The 18898-nt window shown below is 48.1% G+C and overlaps 1 protein-coding gene across 2 annotated transcripts in view; it reads left to right on the top strand.

Annotated features, from left to right (window-relative positions):
• Positions 1 to 5162: 5162 nt before the first annotated feature.
• The window catches only part of ELAPOR1 (endosome-lysosome associated apoptosis and autophagy regulator 1), a 33312-nt gene continuing 19576 nt past the window's right edge, over positions 5163 to 18898 (top strand). The window contains exons 1-6 of one of the 2 annotated variants that reach the window (XM_040626950.1): positions 5163 to 5355; positions 10792 to 10939; positions 11414 to 11494; positions 12074 to 12179; positions 12292 to 12441; positions 18684 to 18772. In XM_040626950.1, coding sequence (XP_040482884.1) covers positions 5195 to 5355; positions 10792 to 10939; positions 11414 to 11494; positions 12074 to 12179; positions 12292 to 12441; positions 18684 to 18772 — 735 coding nt within the window. In that variant the 5' untranslated portion in view covers positions 5163 to 5194. The remainder of the gene's footprint in view (positions 5356 to 10791; positions 10940 to 11413; positions 11495 to 12073; positions 12180 to 12291; positions 12442 to 18683; positions 18773 to 18898) is intronic. The other variant, XM_040626951.1, reaches the window with a different exon arrangement.

Here is an 18898-nt window from a genome sequence, read left to right as displayed (position 1 = left end):
ACGTAGGAGAGGGCAGATAAACTAAGGTGCCCACTCCTCATTTCCATACCCCACCCTTCTTTTCTTGAAGCCACTGCCTACTGTGCCCCATTTAAAATTGTGATTTGGGGCAAGGGGTGGCACCTGACTGGCTCAGTTGGTTAAGCACCCACCTCTTGGTTTCGGTTCAAGTCATGATCTCGGGGTTGTGGGATCAAGCCCTGGGTCTGGTTCCGTGCTCGGCGGGGAGTGTGCTGGAGATTGTCTCTCTCCTTCTGCCCCTCCCCCCCAATAAATAAACATAAATCTTAAAAAAAATAAAAATAAAATTGTGATTTGGATATGTGTCCTATCACTGTGCATGGAGGAGCCAGGAATTGTGTGTGGACATACATACCAAATACATTTGTGTGTCTCCTTTGTCAATCTGTGTGTTATGCAGACCGTACGCTTTCAAAGACAGATCACTGGGTAAACTCGATATGTTCACAGAACACTGACTATAGTCGAGGAGCGCTGCCAGTTAATGTCTCTGATTTAACTGTCTGTCTAAGCTCACGTCTTGAATGGCAAAATCTCGAAGTGTAGTGCAGATTTGAAACAGCTGCAGCAGACCCAGCCACCTTGGATGGTGGAAATATCCCCAAGTGACACGAAGCAAATTAGCACATTTTGAAAGGGGAATTTTCTAAGGCTTGGAATCAACCATTTTCCCAGCAAACCTCCCACCCAAGTGGGACTCAGGAGACACCAAATGAAAGGCAGCGAAAAGAAATGGACTTGGCCCCAGTGTCTCCAAAAAAGCTAAATGCAGTCCGAGTGAACGGAAATGATCTGCCCTAACAGATTAGGTATTTTAACACCAATTCTCAGGCCTCAGAAGCGAGTCTGGCTGCTGGCAGACAACCAACACTGTCTTATTTAATTTTTAGATTTGGCTGTTAAATTTGGCCCAGTGGGAGCTTGTGTTTGATTGGACGTATGAAGGTGGCGGATTTTGGGTGGGCCTGGGTTCTAGCTCAGTGACTTACCTGCTGTGTGAGCGTGGACAGGCCATTTCACCTCGTTGAGAATGTTTTCTCATCGGTACTACAAGGGAAACGCTCCTGCTTTGCTTGCCTTATGGGGAATTTAAAGATCAAACGAGACCGTGTTCGGGAACTGTAAAATCACTATGCAGATGACCAGCGTAATTATGCTCGCAGGCAGAACATCGAATCCTTTCTGCCTGGTTCACTCAATTCTGCATTTAATTTACACACTGTGGATTTTAACCCTCATTCTTGCAGGAAAACCCTTTGGGGAGTATCGTTTTTAGGCCTGGAATTGCTATATGTGGGGTTGCCCTATTCATCTCAGCATCCTCGGAGATAAAGAAAAGACTGGAATTATGGGGGGAAAGAGACCCAGAGAGACAGTAGCCCCAGCGCCCAAAGGATTGCCATTCTACTGTTCTTTCTTTCCTAGGTGACACTGACATCTAAGTCCAAAGCCAAAGATTCTCATCAAAAGTTAGGCTCCCAGCCGCCCCAATTTTCCCCTTCTCTGCATCTTCTCCCTGGGGATGAAAATGCTGAGTTTGTGTGTTGCTATCTTGAGCCCTACTGGACACAACACGTGGTAACTCTAATGGCTGGGCATAAAATATACAACTGGTAAATATTTATAATAGAGAGAAATAAAATTGTTCTCTTACCCTCTTAAGTTTCTGAAACTACAGCTCGAGAGATGACACGTTCACCCTCTTTCCACAAATCTGAGATGCCATTGCTTCTAAGACCCACCCTTTTTTACGTACTGCAAAGAGAGGAAAAGCTTTATCAGTTAAAATATGACACAGCGCTTTCTCATTGCGTCAGTTGTGATTTCACAGATGTTAAAATGTGAAAGAACTGTGCATCTTAGAACAGATGGGATCCAGTGTGTTTACCTCTTCCAAAAGGTAAAGTTTTCTCCTCTTGGTTCTGATGCATTCTTAGATTAGCAAACTTCAAAACGGTCTCATTTTTGGTCTCCGCTCCTTGCATTTACACGTGGTATGCAATCATGCTTTTAGGTGGGTTGAAGGGGGACGTTAAATCTATTTTTCTTATGGATACTATAGTGCCAAGTACTTCAGCACTTGAATATAGATTTAAGTAAAGGCAGCTTATAAAATGCTTGTCAAAGCCAAAGTTACATTGATCCTGTGGTCTGTCGCTTATTGTAAGATTTAAAAGAGGAAGAAATGTTTAAGGGTATGGGATGCCTTTACTGTGGTCTTTTTTCCTCCCACATAGTGCTTTCTGTTATTTTCGTTGTTACTATTATTCTATGTAATGCTCGATTTGGCTGTTTAGTTATTTAGGTTATTCTTAGCTCAGGAAAGCGACCGAACTGTGAGTTTCCCAGGGCGCAGAGAGATTAGGCATGAACAGGTTCAGGTGATGAGAGCTGCCTGGGTGAAAATAATGACGTTTTCTTAAAACGCAAGGTGGGCATTTAGAGTCTTTCTGGGCAGAAGGGAGTATGAAGAACAAGGAAATAACAGCTTCAGTGACAATCGTTTGCACGTTTTTCACAGACCAGACCTTGCTCATAATTCCACCGTGGGGGACAAGAAAAACTGCACCTGTTTCTAGCCGTTCTGTAGTTACCTTCTCACCTTCCTCTGGCCTATCAGGTCCTTCCTTATACACAACAGCCAAGAGAGTCACCACACAGAAAGGAATTCTAAGGACTAGACCATGGCGGGGTGGAGAGGAAGGATCCAAGTCATTGCAGCTCCTGTAGGCTTCCTAAGAAGCATTTGGGCCACCATGATCCTTGCTCCCTGCCGGGGAGAGGGAGGGCATGGCGGGGGGGGGTGGCATGTTACTGCGTTGGCGAGTGTCGGTAGCCATCATGCTGGGCGGGCGTGGGTGGACAGCTGTTCATGTCTGATCACAGCTAACGCACATCTTGCCCACTGTTGTCTCCCCTGCAGTCTGAGTACCACTACGAGTACACCGCGTGTGACAGCACGGGATCCAGGTGGAGGGTCGCCGTGCCGCACACCCCGGGCCTGTGCACCAGCCTCCCCGACCCTGTCAAGGGCACTGAGTGCTGTAAGCAGTCCTGCTTCTCGCCCTTGACCTCTGCCCCAAGCCTCCTGCCATCTGAGCTAGGCCCTCCCCCGTGGTGCCTCTGACTTAAGGAATCAGATCTTTCAGTTAGCCCTCCACCCCTTTGAGAGCTGGCGCAGGAATGTTATTTCATGGCTGCAAACTGGGTATCTAACTTTGCTTTTATTTTCCTTTTTCTTTTAATTGAAATCCCATCAGGGGATAAAGGAGGAGCAACTCCAGCTGTGTGCCACTCAGATCTTTTTTTTTTTTCGGTTTGCTTTCATTTGCTTTTGTGCCTGTGCAGATCTCTCCAATCTACACTCACCAGCCACAATCAGTCATTAGCAAAGACTGTGATTTGCTTTTGTTCTTGAAAAGGAAACCAGAGAATATGAATTTCTGCAGAGACAGATCTTTGAAATGCACGGGGCATCGCTTCAGGGAACGAGCTCCCCAGCCGTGGAGCTGCCCGTGCAATCGGGAAGGCGGTGGCTTGTCTGCCGTTCTGTCCCTACCTCTCTGACTCCGTAGTCCCAACTTTTCCACAGTTGGCGGCTATTTCCCCTCCACTGTTCTTTCTAGAAGTGCAAAGGGATAACAATAGGGACTAGAGTCAAGAAATACTGGAAGATTTGGAAAGGAGATTGGAGACGTTTAAATTCTAAAAAAAACTTGCCTAGTGCCCAGTTCAGTCGGCGAGCAAATAAATGCCTGTTAAATTAATGAGCGGATATTGCTAAGATCTGAGCAGGACCGAGGTGTGACTAATGCTAACAAATGAGCCATCTTTTGGCATCAGGTAACTCGGCCAACTCAGCTGAGCTCCTCCTAAGTGCACGTGCTGTGAAGCACGAAGAGAGGTAAGGCACAGTCTCTGCCCCCAGGTGCCTACAGTCTGGAGGAAGCAGACATTCATGCATCCATTCATGTTTTCAGCAAACCTTTATGGAGCCCCTGCCACGTCTGTCCCAGTCACTGAGCCACCGTCCCTGGAGGAGCTCAGAGCCTTGTGGGAGGCACACATCAATAAGATGTGTTAATATGAGGTGAAGAAGAACGGAAGTTACGGATGCTTAGAGATCAGGAAGAGCTGGGGGAGCCACTTGGGCAAAAAGTTTGCAGGTGGAAAAACACCAGACACATTCAGGGAAGAACACGTGGTCTGGGGCGGAGGCAACACAGGGAAGGTGACAGATGGGGCTGCGGTGGAGAAAAGCCTGTAGGGGGAGATCGAGCTGGGAAGTTAGGTTGAGGGAACATTATGGAAGACTTCGAATGCTGGGCTGAGAGCTTAATTCTACAACTAACGGGGGTGTCTGATGATTTTTTAAATAACAGGAATAATAGTACATATCAGTGTTTTAGAAAGATACCTCTGACCACAGAATGAGCAAAAAATAGGAAACAGGGAACTAGATAGGAGGGCACTGCAGTGGTTGAGCTAATAGGCGTGCGAATCCTGACCAGCGTGGTGGCTGTGGAACCAGAAAGGAGACGGAGGCCAGAGACTCAAGGGGGAAATTCATGGCTGAAGGCCTGGCCACCGTTCAGAGGGGTCAGCCCGAGAGGCCATGGTATCCTCTACTGGAGAGCTCTCAGGATGGCCGAGGCTTTCGCTTAGGAAGTGTCAGGGACAAGCCCAAATTCCCTCAGCAAGGCAGAGTTCCCACAGCCCTAAATCATTTTTTTTTAAACAACAGCTTTATTGAGATATAATTTGTATGTCATAAAATTTACCCCTTGAAAGTGTAAAGTCTAGTGGTTTTTTGAATAATACAGTTGTACCACCACTATTAGCTTCACAATATGTTCATCACCCCCAAAAGAAACATCATATCCACGAGCAGTCTCTCCCACGCTCCCTCCCCCCAAGTCCCTGGCACCGCACATCTGCTTTCTGTCTCTGTGGAGTTGCCTATTTTGTCCATTGCATATACACGGAATCATACAAGATGTGCCGTGGTTCTAAATCTTCGTGGGGCAAACTCCTAGATCTCGACCCTCTGTTCCCCCTTTTAGGGTGCCCACAAGCCGCCCGCTTCTCCTGGGGTGGCAGCAGCCTCACCACCCTGCTATTATCCCCGCTCTGTGTTCCAGCCTTCTCCTGCAAAGCTGGGGAGTTTCTGGACATGAAGGACCAGTCCTGCAAGCCGTGCGCCGAGGGCCGCTACTCCCTCGGCACGGGCATCCGGTTCGACGAGTGGGATGAGCTGCCCCATGGCTTTGCCAGCCTCTCAACCAACATGGAGATGGAGGACAGCACCACTGAGTCCACGGAGAACTGCACTGCGTGAGTGCCTCCCCCCATGGCCTCCCCCGTGCTGGGCAGGGGAGGATGGAAACGAGGGAGCCTCCCACAGCACTGTTGGACGTGAGGCCCGCCTCAGCCCAAACTTACCAGTGACTGACAGGCCTTTGTGAGAGGTGAAGAACTGGGGGCAATAGGTGGAGAAGGCGGACAAGGGTTAAATGGCCAGTCTACTTAAAACAAAACCTAATTGTATCTCCACCACGGGATTTTGGATCAGCAGTAAACTTCCTCAACTTGATTGCAACACAATGTGCAAAGCATTAGGTATCTTCCTGGTTTGGGTGCTAACTTCTAAAACTGGTCAGCCCAACCGGAGTTTATAGGGTTGCAGGGGATAGACTAGGACCAGAGTTTTGGTCAGTGGTGGTCCAAACCCCTTGAAATCCTGGAGACCCCAAAATTTTCCAGCTCAGAAGGCGATCTTTTCAGTACTCGAAAAGCTCAGCCCCAGGTTCTCTGGGAACTGGTGAGCTACCCTTATCATATCTTTGGCTATTTAATTCCAGGGATAGGAATTAAATGATGTGCATTTTATGTGTCAGACACTGTTCTGGGCGCTTTCCCTATATCACTTTCTAGAATCCTCTCAAGAACCCTCTGAAGTTGGTATTATTATTCCCTTTACACAAATGAGGAACTGGAGGCTCAGAGAAATTAAGTGACTTGTCCTTTTTCACCCAGCTTGGAACCGGTGATATTGGAATTCAAACCCAGTCCCAAGCTTACTACTACCCCATGCAGACACTCTCAAATACCATGTAGTGTATGCAAGACAACGTTGAGTCCTTAGGGAGGAATAGTGGTGTAAAAAACAGTCACCCACTGCTCCTTGTTAAATGTTGACAAAGATGAGAGAAGGGCCACCTGGGCGGCTCGGTCAGCTAAGCGTCTGACTCTTGATTTCGGCTCAGGTCATGATCTCAGGGTTGTGAGATCCAGCCCCGGGTTGGGCTCCAGCATGGAGCCTGCTTAAAATTCTCTCTCTCCCTCTGCCCCTCCCCCCTTAAAAAAAAAAAAGAAGGTGGGAGAAAAGTACATGAAAGTTTCTCTTATACCCAAGCAATCAAAAGGGTAAAAAGAAGTTAATAATTGTGTACACTGGTATTACACTTGGATTTCTAAGACTGGGACCAATGTCTCCCGTTCCTACACTTAAATACAAGTACCATTATTGAGAGAAAAAAAAGGAAGCACCATTATCGGAGCCAGGCAGCAGGCATTTTATAGTCCAATTTTAATGTCACTTTAGAGTTTAATATTATGTGTCAAAATTATTGGCATGACAAGGTTGGCAGCAAAGATAAGGCCAGAGAGGATTAAAGCTGAAAGGGGACCCATTTGTGTCCTAATAGAGAATGTGATTGACCCCAAACAAGGTGCACGCCTGGCTCACTCAATCAATTCTTACCCGCACAAAGAAAGGGTTTCTCTCTCTCTGGGGACCTCACTGAGAGTCCAGAAGTCATTACCACTCAGCAAGACAGGATGTGGGCCGGTGAATAACAACTTGTGTTTCCATAGCACAGATGGCTTCAGGGCCCGGATCTTAAGGTGGCCCAAGACATCCCCAGGAGGGGGAAAGGATGTTTCTCCTCTGTGGAAACAGAGAGGCATTGGGCACCTAGAAAGGCTTTGTGATTTCCCCGCTGCCCTCAGAAGGGTGGTAATGGAGCTAGTACCAAGATACCGAGCGCCTGGCTTTCCTGCTCAACTGGGTGTTTACCTGAATCCGTGCCCACTGTCTCCAGCCTGACCAGAGCCCACCTCCTGCCTGTTCTGCCTCCGGCAGCGAGTCTCGGCTTCCACTCCAGCCTCTGCGGGGCCCCTGGCCCCCCGTAGCCAGACCCATCCCTTCCCGGCTCAAGACTCTGGATTCCACGGATTCCTTTTTTCTGGGAATAACATCCAATGCCTTGCCACAGCCTGCATGGCCCTGCCTGGTCTAGCCTCTGCCTTCCGCCCATTTCTCTGGCTTCGCTCGAGTTACCTTCCCTCCGGCTTACTAGGGCTCCAGGCACAATGGCTACCATGCTTCTTCCCTTCTGGGTCTTTGTTTTTTGCTCCTTTTAAGATTTTATTTATTTATTTGAGAGAGAGAAGAGAGAGAGAACACACGTGCAGGGGTAGGGGGGAGAGGCAGAGGAAGAGGGAGAGAGAGAATCTCAAACAGACTTCACACCCAGCACGGAACCTGACGCAGGGCTCCATCTCACAACCCTGGGATCATGACCTGAGCCAAAATCAAGAGTCAGGCACTCAACCAACTGAGCCACCCAGGTGCTCCCCTCTTGGGTCTTTGGACACACTCTTCTCCAGCTCTTCTGGCTGACTCCTGCTTCACCCTCAGGTCTCTGCCTAAATGTCACTTCCTGGGAGATGCCAGCCCTGGCCCCATAGATTCCCATTACGTACACACGCTTGCACCATCTTACAGTTCTCTTTCTGTCACTTATCAGACTAATGACTATGTCATTCGTTGTGTGATTAGTTAAGTGTCCTAATCTGTGCCTCAATTTCCTTATCCTAAAAAAAAAGCACCGTGATCAACATGGTGTTCTTCTTATAGGTTGTGGTAAGGATTAAATGAAATGATCCGTGTAAAGAATTTGGAGCGATGCCTGGCACTAGAAGTCAATCAACACATGTTGTTATTATTGAACGTGAAACGATCTTCACCAGAGACAGCTCTGACAAAACCCAGAATCATGAGGCCTGGTGCAAATGTAGCCCACTTACGGCCTCCTTTTAATTATTCATCTCGCTTTGGGAGTTATTTATAGATAATGCCATGGAGCACATCAGCATTAAGTGTGGTCTCTTTTAATAGGAGAAATCAATACCATTAGGTTAGCTGGGGTGTCTGGGATGAGCTCAGCTTAGGAATCTTGGACATGCTTCCATCTGAGAATGACACCATCGAAGAAATGGAAGTACATGTTATTATTCTAACAAACGCAGGGGAAACCACTGCCACTGTTAATAATTGCCTGGGTTGGTCTCAGGCAAAACAATGAAATAATGGGCTTATCTTTGGTCACCCTTTTCCACATTCACCTGTATAATCTCGAGCCCCTCCTGTGTGCCAGGCCCAGGGCTTGGTGCCAGGGCTATAATAGGGAGCAAGGTAAGTTTGGCCTCTTACCCCACAGCATCTGTCAGCCAGCCAGGAGGACAAACAATTGAAGGAGAATTAAATAAATTAAAGAGGAATTAGAATATGATCGGAGGAGGAAGACAAATTGCAAATAAACTAAAGAACAGATGCTGAACCTCGCTAATAATCAAGGAAATAAGATTTAAAGCCCAAGGAGACGCTGTCTCCTACCATATCACATTGACGACACCTTTACAATCTGACCATTCCAAATTTGGGAGCACGTGGGGCCACAGGAAGACCCTCACATGCTACTGGGTGTATATCGGCAGCAGCCACTTTAGAGAGCAGTGTGGCAGGAACTGGTAAAGCTGGAGGTTCACATGCCCTCTAACACAGCGTCCCCCTCAGACATGCATACAAGGAGAGGAACAAGGACGTTTCTAACAGAGTGTGCAAACGACAGCAAAAGATTGGAAACAATCTAAAAGTCCGCCAGTGAGTAATGGGTAAATCAATATGGTAGAACCATGCAAGGCAAAATTAGATAGTAGCAAAAATGAAGAAAGAGCTTCATGTGTGGATATGGATGAATCCCACAATCTTTATATTGAAACAAACAAAAAAAGCAAGTTTCGGGATACATGAGTATGATGCCATTTACATGAGGTTTAAAAACAAGCAAAAGCACGATCACAGGACATATTGTTTAGCAATACCTGCATAATTAGTAAAGGGTAAAGAACCACATGGGGATGATAAGCACCATATTCCAGAAAGTGGTTACTTGGCTGAAAGGAGTAGGTGGTAGTCAGACAAGGGCTTGAGATTCGCTGGGTGTACCCCAAGGCTTCTGCTGTATTGCATTTTTTTTCCCCAAAGGTTTTATTTATTTATTTGACAGAGAGACAGCACAAGCAGGGGGGAGGAGCAGAGGGAGAGGGAGAAGCAGACTCCCTGCTGAGCAGGGAGCCTGGCACAGGGCTCGATCCCAGGACCCTGAGACCCTGACCTGAGCCAAAGGCAGACGCTTAACCAGCTGAGCCACCCAGGCATCCGCTGTATTGTATTTCTTAAGCACAGTGGTGGTCTTAAATCTTTCATAATATGTGTGAGTGAAGGAGAAGAGAGCTGTGGCTACGAGAAGAGAATTGGTGAGAGCTCAGGGTGCACATAGCAGAGGCCAGTAGAGTCAAGGATGACTTCTCAGATGAGGTGACGTTTATTCTAAGACACGAGTAGGAATTAAACAGAGAGAAGGAGGGGCGCCTGGATGGCTCAGTTGGTTAAGTGTCTGACTCTTGCTTTCGGCTCAAGTCATGATCTCAGGGTTGTGAGATTGAGCTCCATGTTGGGCTCTGCGTTGGCCATGGAGCCTGCTTAGGATTCCCTCTCTCCCTATCCTTCTGTCTCTGCCCCTCCTCTGAATAAATAAATAAATAAATAAATAAATAAACAAACAAATAAAGGAAGAAATGCTGGTGGGCTGGAGTCTTGAGAGTGGGTGAGGATTTGTGCCCTGTTCTAAGGGCAGCAGGGAAGTGGCATGTCAGAGTTCTGTTCTGGAATGTGGGGGAGGGATTGCAGGAGGCAGAACTGGATACAGGGAGGCGAGATAGGGGCTGGTTCAGAGCTGGGGGCTGGGGGGTGCAAGGAAAAGGGAGAGCCCCGTGGTAGGGTTGGACCGAGTTGAGAGATATTTAGAAAATGAAGTCACAAGACTAGATTGATTGTCTCTGAGGTTCTCTGGCCTTCCTTCTTCCCAGTTACCAGTTACATGCAGCATCTAAAAGTGGGCATTGCCAGAAAAACAGGTGGGCCAGACTGGATGGACTCCTGGGTTCTGAAGACCAGCAGTGTTTGCTGGCTTTCTGTGACAGCTTTGAAGTTAGGCAGACCTGGGTCTGAATCTCAGCCCTGACACTTGCTGGCTGTGTGACATACGGCAAGGTATCCACCGAGCCTCAGTTTCATCATCCATTAAGTGGGAAAGAGAAGTCATGAATACAAAACATGTAGTTCAGTAACCAGGAGATAGTCAGCAACCGATAAATGTTACCCAGCTCCCCGTCACAGCACCTGCCATCTATCATCTGGAGAGTTCTGTATAATGTGGGGGGCGCACCTACCTGTCGTCCTTGTGTCAGCTGTTTCCCCAGGCTCCTTGATCTGGAGGTCATTCTCGTTCATGTCTAAATTCCCATTTGTGAATCACAAGTCTGGAGTTCCTCCGAGACCCAGCAGGACGTGAGACCTGCACTTCGCACGAAGCATGGTGGGCCGTGCCCCTGCCGCTGAACGTGGCTCCTGTTCCCTCACAGGTCCAAGTGGGTTCCCCTAGGTGACTACATCTCCTCCAACACGGACGAGTGCACAGCCACGCTGATGTACGCTGTCAATCTAAAGCAGTCTGGCACGGTCAACTTCGAGTACTACTACCCAGACTCCAGCATCATCTTTGAGTTTTTTGTAAGCCCCTGGCCCCGGGGGAAGATGGGAGGTAAAGACTCTCCAAGGCTCGGGTTCATTGACAGGCATCATCAGCATGTCTGGTTGGGGATTTTCCATAGCGGTCTTCCCTCTGGAGAGAACTGTGGACAAGATAAGCTGAGACTTCTAGAGGCAAGGAGAAAGGCTGAAGCTGGGGAGCTCTGAAGGGGAAGAGACTAGGGCGCAGGAGGTCCTAGGCCTTCTGCCCGCGCAGACAGCGTGTAAAGGCTTCTGAGTTACAAGTCAGTTCTTGGGTGTTGATGCCCTGATGCTTTGTGGGTACCTAGCTCCCACCCTGCTTCAAGGCTCATGCGTTTGGAGCTCAGTCCCTAAAGAAAATTGGCAACTCTTCTCCCATAAGAAGGGCCCTTTGGAAGGCTATGACAGCATGGGGGTAAGGAACCCATTTTCTTGGAAAGCTGAGACTCTCTTCCCAAACTCCTGCCACCTCAGGTTCAGAATGACCAGTGCCAGCCCAATGTGGACGACTCCAGGTGGATGAAAACCACAGAGAAAGGATGGGAATTCCACAGTGTGAGTATAGTACCAGCCTCCCCAGAGCCCTTGCTGGGGATGCCAGCAAAGGGGCCATGGGCTTTTCCTCCAAGGAGAGCTTCTTCCCAGTCTGGGCTCCCACCCCTCCGTCCCTAGAGGGCCGGTGTCTGACCTGATGAGGATGCCATAGTTTCTGTCTTCTTGAGTTGACAGATTATGGGTGTGAGATGACTTGCACCCCTGGCTTGACCCCCAAGGACCAGCAGCTTGCCAGCTCTAAGGGCCAGGTCTTCTGGGGATGGGGTGTGTATACACAGAACCAGAGAAGAATGAGGGAACTCCACGCACCTGTCCTGTCAGTACCCTCGGGCTCCCTCTTGGGCCTCCCCTTGGAGATACTCACGGTAAATGTGGGTGAGGGAGAGGCCATGAGAGGGTGGTAAGAGGAGGCTTCAAGGCAGAGAGGAACTAAGCTGAGCTGGGAGGAAGGACAAAGCTGAGGCAGTACAGGGAGGGGATCAGAAAAGGTGCCGCCCCGCAGACTATAAGGGGACGGGTCCCCACCAGAGGCTAATCCGATGGATTAGGGATATCTGTCTTCCTGTTTGTGGTGTTCAGGTCGAGCTAAACCGAGGCAATAATGTCCTCTATTGGAGAACCACAGCCTTCTCGGTGTGGTCCAAAGTCTCCAAGCCTGTGCTGGTGAGAAACATCGCCATAACAGGTACCGAGAGGGGCGCGGGGCCGGCGGTCTGACTCTGCGGGGGGTGTCAGTCCCCAGGGGACTCAGTCTCCAGGCTCAACCCTTCCTTTTCCATGCTGTTCTTCCTCCCTAGGGGTGGCCTACACTTCAGAATGCTTCCCCTGCAAACCTGGCACGTATGCAGACAAGCAGGGCTCTTCGTTTTGCGAACTTTGCCCAGCCAACTCTTATTCAAATAAGGGGGAGACGTCCTGCCACCAGTGTGACCCTGACAAGTACTCAGGTGATATCTCTGAAGGCGGGCAGAGTTTGTTGGGGGTGGGGGTACCAACAAACACGGGGAGAAACGGGAAGGAGCACCATCCTTCTGGCCATGCTGAAGATGCCGCTTCTTAAACCCCTACTTTCTGGACACTGGAAGAACCCCACCGATCCATGCTGCACTGATCACTCCGGAAGCAAACATGAAATCATTCAGCAAGTGATTAGTGAGCCTCTATGATCTGCCAGGCCCTATTCTAGGTGCTTGGACTACATCAGTGAACAAAACAGACAAAGTTCCCTATCTTCAAGGAATTTACGTTCTACTGGGCAGCCAGGGCGGGGGTGGGGGACAGACAATAAACAATAACGATGATAAATATAGAATAGATTATAGTGTGGTAGACAGTAAAACGTGCAGGGTGCTGTGGCAAAAAGAAAAAGCAGCTCGGGGTTAGAGGGATTAGGAAAGCTAGGGTAAGGGGTTGCAATCTTTTTTTTTTTTCTTAAGCAGTGAAATTTGTAAAAATGAAACCTTACATAAGATTGTAATTATAAATAATAGAGTAAATAAAAGGTATACATTTATATATTTTAATTCATAACAATTATTATCAAAGTTAGGTTAGAAGAGCCATGAGGCTGTATTGATGAGCACAATATTTTTTTTTAAGATTTTATTTATTTATTATTTTAGAGAGAGAGCAGGGGAGGGGGGTGGGGGAAGCAAAGGAAGAGAGACAAGAACACTCTGCGGGCTCAATCCCAGGACCCTGAGATTATGAGCCAAAACCAAGAAGCAGACCCTTAACCGACTGAGCCGCGCAGGCATCCTGATGAGCAAAACATTTTGATAGCGAAGGCTAAAGATGGAAGTTACAATCTTTTATCAGCCTGAGCATCCACTGAATTCAAAGAGGCCTTTTCAGGAAATCCAGGGCTCCTTGGAACGTAGTTTAAAAACCAGTGTTCTGGGGCGCCTGGATGGTACAGTCGGTTCAGTGTCTGACTTGGTTTCAACTCAGGTCATGACCTCAGGCTGTGGGATTGAGCCCCACAATGCCGCTGGCTCAGCACTCAGCTTAGAGTCTGCGTGCGATTCTCTCTCCCTCTCCCTCTGCCCTTCCCCCAGCCCCCACCCCCAACCCACCCCAGCTTGCGTGATCTTGCACATGCTCTCTGGTTCTCTAAACAAACAAACAAACAAACAAACAAACAAACAAACCAGTGTTCTGAGGGAAAATAAGGGGACAGGTGTAGCAGCCTGTAGGGACAGTCTCTGAATAGCTTCCTAAAGCATTCCAACTTAAGAAACAGAACCTGGTCGTTTGAGGGAGTCCCAGGGCAGCAGGGCTCTGGTATAAGGTGGGCAGTCCCCCCAGAGGACCCTCTGCCCAGGCAGCCCATAACTATTCCGCTTTTCCTTTCTTACACAGAACCACATACACCCAGCTCAAGCAGACCCTCAGATCTGTCCACAGACACACCCGTCCTTCACGCAGGCATTACACGACGTGTTTGCTCAGCCAAGACCAGCCACTGACCCTGTGAACCACTTATTTTTACACTACTTCTAAAACAAAAGTCCTATTTATCGACACAGATCTTGCCAAATGAGTATAGTTTTCAGCAAGAACAGGAATGTTTAGATCTTGGGGGAAGTTTTTTACCTGTAAGTCTAAATTCCCGTTTTTCCTCTTGAATTTCTGACTCTCCTTCCCTGCTCTATCAATGGCAGCCCTTGTTTGTCTTAGTCTCCAGCTGCCTGTCCAGCCCAGTGGTTGTACAAGGGTTTGAATGGCAAGGTGGCTCTAGAAAAACCACCCGGTAATGTTCTGATCAGCTCTCTATGTAGACTGATTGTTACCCAGAGAGCTGTTATGCAAGTATTGGGTTGGGAGTCTGAGTTCTTGGAGTCTGTTCTCTTTCTGCCACCCATTTCTCAATCCACTCCCTTGACTGGAAAGTGAATATTTACCATGACTTGACTCTTCCAGAATACAGGGACCGTGGGAGGCTGGGGAAATGCAGAGAGATCTGATCAGAGCCTATGATGGAATGTGCATAAAGGGAGGGACAGAAGACCCGGTGAGCATTTAGTCATCCATTTACAAATAAGTCCCAAATGCCAGCCGGGTGCCAAGGCTTGGGCTTGGTGCTAGAATTGGAGCTGGTGCCTGCCCTCCGACTCAGGTCGAAAAGTGGGAACGTGGCTATAGGAGCCCCTAAGCGTAGTCACTCCATGGTGCAGCGGCTGCGGGGACGGGAGCTCTGAGTGTAGAGCACAGTAGAGGCAAAGAAGGGACGTGGTCAGTCCTCTATGGGGAGGGAGGAAAGGCTTCAGTGGCAGTGGTCTTGAAAGATGACGTGGTGGTTTGATGGATGTTCTGAAAGGAGTGCAGCCACAGCCAGAAGGCTTGGGGATCTTGGAGAAACTCGGCACAGCAGAGGCTGACTTGCACAGAGCTAGCATCCAAGGTTAAGAGGTGGGCAGGGAACAGACTGCAGACCAGCCCTTCTGTGCCGTTGCTAAGCATTTGGGATTTGATCCTGTCAGCAGTGGGGGCTGTTCAAGAATGTTAAGCTGGGGAGTGATGTGCTCTGGCTCGTGGTTTTGAAAGACCACTCCAGCTGCCATTTGGAAAATGGATGAAGAAGGACACAATCGGAGGCAGAGGCCATAGTCTGGAGATTTCACAATAGGCGCCATTGCTGGTATCCAGGACCTAGACTGAGATGGAGCTAATGGGACTGCAGATGTTAAGGACAAAGGCTTGACTAAAAGCGTCTTTCGTATTAATACCTAAAATGTGATGGTTCTTAAGAATTCCTTTGTGTTACGTTCAATATTAGGAATTCATTTCCTAGTAGAATAGCATGGAGTTTAAGAGCACAGACTCCAGAACTATATTACTAAGGTTCAGATCCCTGCTCCACCACTTTCAGCTCTGCCACCTTGGGCAAGTCACTTGTCTGTGCGTCAGTTTCCTCGTCTGTAAAATGGGAATGGCAATAATCATACGCACCTCATAGTGTTATTGCGCAGATCAATTGACGACTACAGATAAAAGATTTAGAACAGCGCCCGGTATGTAGTAAGCACTCATTTTTTCACTGCTGAACCTTGAGCAATACGGGGACAAGAGGTACCCCGCACCCCCACCCCAGCGTATAACTTTGACTCTCCAGAAACTTAACTAATGACCAGAAACCTTACTGATGACATAAACAATTGATCAACACATATTTTATATGTTTTATGTATTATATCCTGTATTCTTACAATAAAAGAAGCTGGAGAGAAGAAAATGTCTTTAGGAAAATCATAAGGAAGAGAAAATACATTTACAGTACTGTACTCTGTGTGTGTGTGTGTATATATATATATATATAATCCACATATAAGTGGACCCTCCCTGTTCAAACCTGTGTTGTTCAAGGGTCAACTGTGTTCATGTACGTTAAGGCTTGTTCCAGCTGTCCTCTCTGAAAATGAAAGTACTCTTAGCATAGGTAACAGCAATAACAAGTCACTTGGGTAGTACTCCACAATTTACCAAACGTTTTCTGGCTTATTCCTCACAGCAGACTGCAGGAGTGATCTCCCTGTTTATAAAAGAATAAAGGGCAGCACAGAGAGGTTGAGGGATTTGCCCAGAGTCTGGGGTGGTATCCGACCTGAGCCAAGCATTCACTAGATGCTTCAGTCCTCAGGGGGAATGTTTTCCTTTGATGAAATGGATCCGAATGAGAGGACATTGTAGTCCTGGGGGTGGGGAGAGGTCCTGAAAGGAGGAGGAAGGCTCAGGGAGAGAAACCAGAGCCCCCACGAGAAACTCTATCTTCTCACAGCTTTGCCCCCCAGGCTGACGCTAGAGAAGTCACTTTTCAGTCCCTTGCCCAAACATCTAGGCAGATCTTTTAAACTTGACCAGTCCCGCACTTCAACACCTTGATGAAACCCAAGCTGGGGAAGTGAGGTCCGGCTCAGCATTTGGGTTAATCATTTCTTAAAACTACGTTAGCACTTGTCAAGTGTGTAAACAGCTGGACCACTTTTGCTGAAACCTGGAGCTAGGGTATCAGGTTGAGCAAATATTTGACAAGCGGAGAAAGGTCCTGGTGCAAAATGTACGTTCTAACGTGGAACTTGCAACTTGCTAGACCCTATATGCAGGGTCCTGGGGATGGGTGTGTTTCCAGCATCTCCTCCCAAATTCCTCCTGGCCCGGCTTGTCCAAAGCAAGAATCCCTAGATCCCTCTCTGCTGAACGAGGCCTTCTGCTTGTTAACCAAGTCAATGAGCTGAGAAGACGCCAGCTGTTTCCCAGGCAGAGCTCCCTCTTGCCCAGGCTAATATGACAGGAACAGAAGAGGTGTGGGAACGTGCAGTTGAGGGAGCTCCCCAGGGCAGGCCAGCAAGGCTGTTCACTAGGAGATTCTCTGATCTCGGAACTCATTTGGCGCCTCGGAAAGAAGAGAGGATCAGTTGAGAAATAAGCCTTAACTGGAGGGGAGAAAAAGAAACTTTCAATCTTTATTTAAAATCACCTGTCAGGGGGCGTCTGGGTGGCTCAGTCGGTTGAGCGTCAGACTCTTGACTTTGGCTCAGGTCTGGATCTCAGGGTCGTGAGGTCGGGATCCGCACTCAGCAGGCAGTCTACTTGAGATTCTCTCTCTCCCTCTCCCTCTGCCCCCTGCCCCTGGGCGCGCTCTCTCTCTCAAATAAATAAATCTTTTTTTTTAATCTCATGACAGTTACCAAATAAAAATAATTCCCACAAACGCAGGTAGTAATAGTTACCAGCATTTAGTGACTCCCTAATTCCAATGTACCAGGGGTGTGCTGGCTACGGATGAGAGCACTACAGTTCAGAGAGGTGCAGTAACTTGCCCAAAGTGACGCAGCTAGTAAATGGAGCAGGATCCAAACCCAGATGGTCTGACTGAAAATGTCATTACACTCTGTCACATGGCCTGTCAGGTAATCTAGAGAGAGGAGGTTGAGCTGGTATCAAATGCTTGACTGCAGGTGACACGGCAGCCATTTTAGAAATGACGGCGACAGTACTAGTAGTAATAGTATTGTACTGGCACTCTATAAAGCAGTGATTTTCATTCTGGGGAAAATAAATTCCCTGGAAATTTTTAAAATTTTATTTTCATAAATTTTGTATATTTTTCTGGATAGGGGAAACAGGGCTTTTTTCAAATTCTTGAAATGTTTGTAATTCCAAAAAGGTGAACTCCATTGCTTTAAAAAGGGATACGCTGGGGCGCCTGGGTGGCGCAGTCGTGAAGCGTCTGCCTTCGGCTCAGGGCGTGATCCCGGCGTTGTGGGATCGAGCCCCACATCAGGCTCCTCCGCTGGGAGCCTGCTTCTTCCTCTCCCACTCCCCCTGCTTGTGTTCCCTCTCTCGCTGGCTGTCTCTATCTCTGTCAAATAAATAAATAAAATCTTTAAAAAATAAAAAAAAATAAATAAATAAAAAGGGATACGCTGAAATAGTTCTTGTCATCCAGGCATTCATAGGGTTAAAGCAGAGCTAACATACGGAGAGTAGAATAAATAAAATGATAGTTGATACCTTTTTTATTAGGAACAGGTCAAGGGTTAGAGATAGTAGCAGGATGCTTGGGAGTGGGGAAGGTGGAAAGAACTCTGTGTCTTAAGTGGAGTCAGAGGAAATTACCGCCTCATTTGTGGAGGATGGGTGCACGGAGAAGGGGGAATTCCAAAGGTGGAAGGCCTTCACTGAAGGCAGATATTAAGAGAAAATGCAGAGAAGGGATTAGAGTAAGAGTATGAAGACACTGTCCTAAGCTTTCCTATGTTTTCCTTTAATCCTTCAGGAGTAGAAAAACCACCTACACAGTCAGGATTGTGAAGCACCTGGAAGGTGACGGGTTTCAAGAACTTGTATTAGTGGTGGTTAGCCTGCAACATGCTCTTTCCAGCTCCCCACCCTCCTCACCGATCCGCTCGCCGGTCCCTTTCTTAAGCCCTGCCCCACAGTGCGGGCCCAGTGGCTTCTCATAGCACCAGGGACAGGTGCAAAGGGGATACGTGAGCGGGGCTTTAGGGACTGGAGGTGAAGCCCAGGGACGGGTGGGTGTGCAGGATTTTCTACTTACCGCAGTACCCGCAGTACCCGTGATGTGCTCTACCCCGGGGTCTTGGAGGTCCTAGGGTCATGAGCTAGTGGTCAAGAGCTCTGCTTTCTTATGTAACTTCACCTATTTGTCCTTACTTTTGCAATTTAGAAAAGGGTTCCTCCTCCTGCAAAATGCGCCCAGCCTGCACCGACAAAGATTACTTCTACACGCACACAGCCTGTGATGCCAACGGAGAGGTGGGTAGCACGGTCTGGGAGCCCCTTTGCCCCCAAATAGCTCCTTTGCCCGCTCCTTGGGCTTTATTACCACATTTGGAGTTCCAGAGGTCGGTGGAGCTGGTACCAGAGAAAACCCCGCAGACC

The sequence above is a fragment of the Ursus maritimus genome, unplaced genomic scaffold (assembly GCF_017311325.1).
Source record: "Ursus maritimus isolate PB19 unplaced genomic scaffold, ASM1731132v1 scaffold_12, whole genome shotgun sequence".
NCBI classification, from domain to species: Eukaryota; Metazoa; Chordata; class Mammalia; order Carnivora; family Ursidae; genus Ursus; species Ursus maritimus.
The sequence above is the reverse complement of the archived record's forward strand: the minus strand, read 5'-3'. Positions and strand labels throughout refer to the sequence as shown.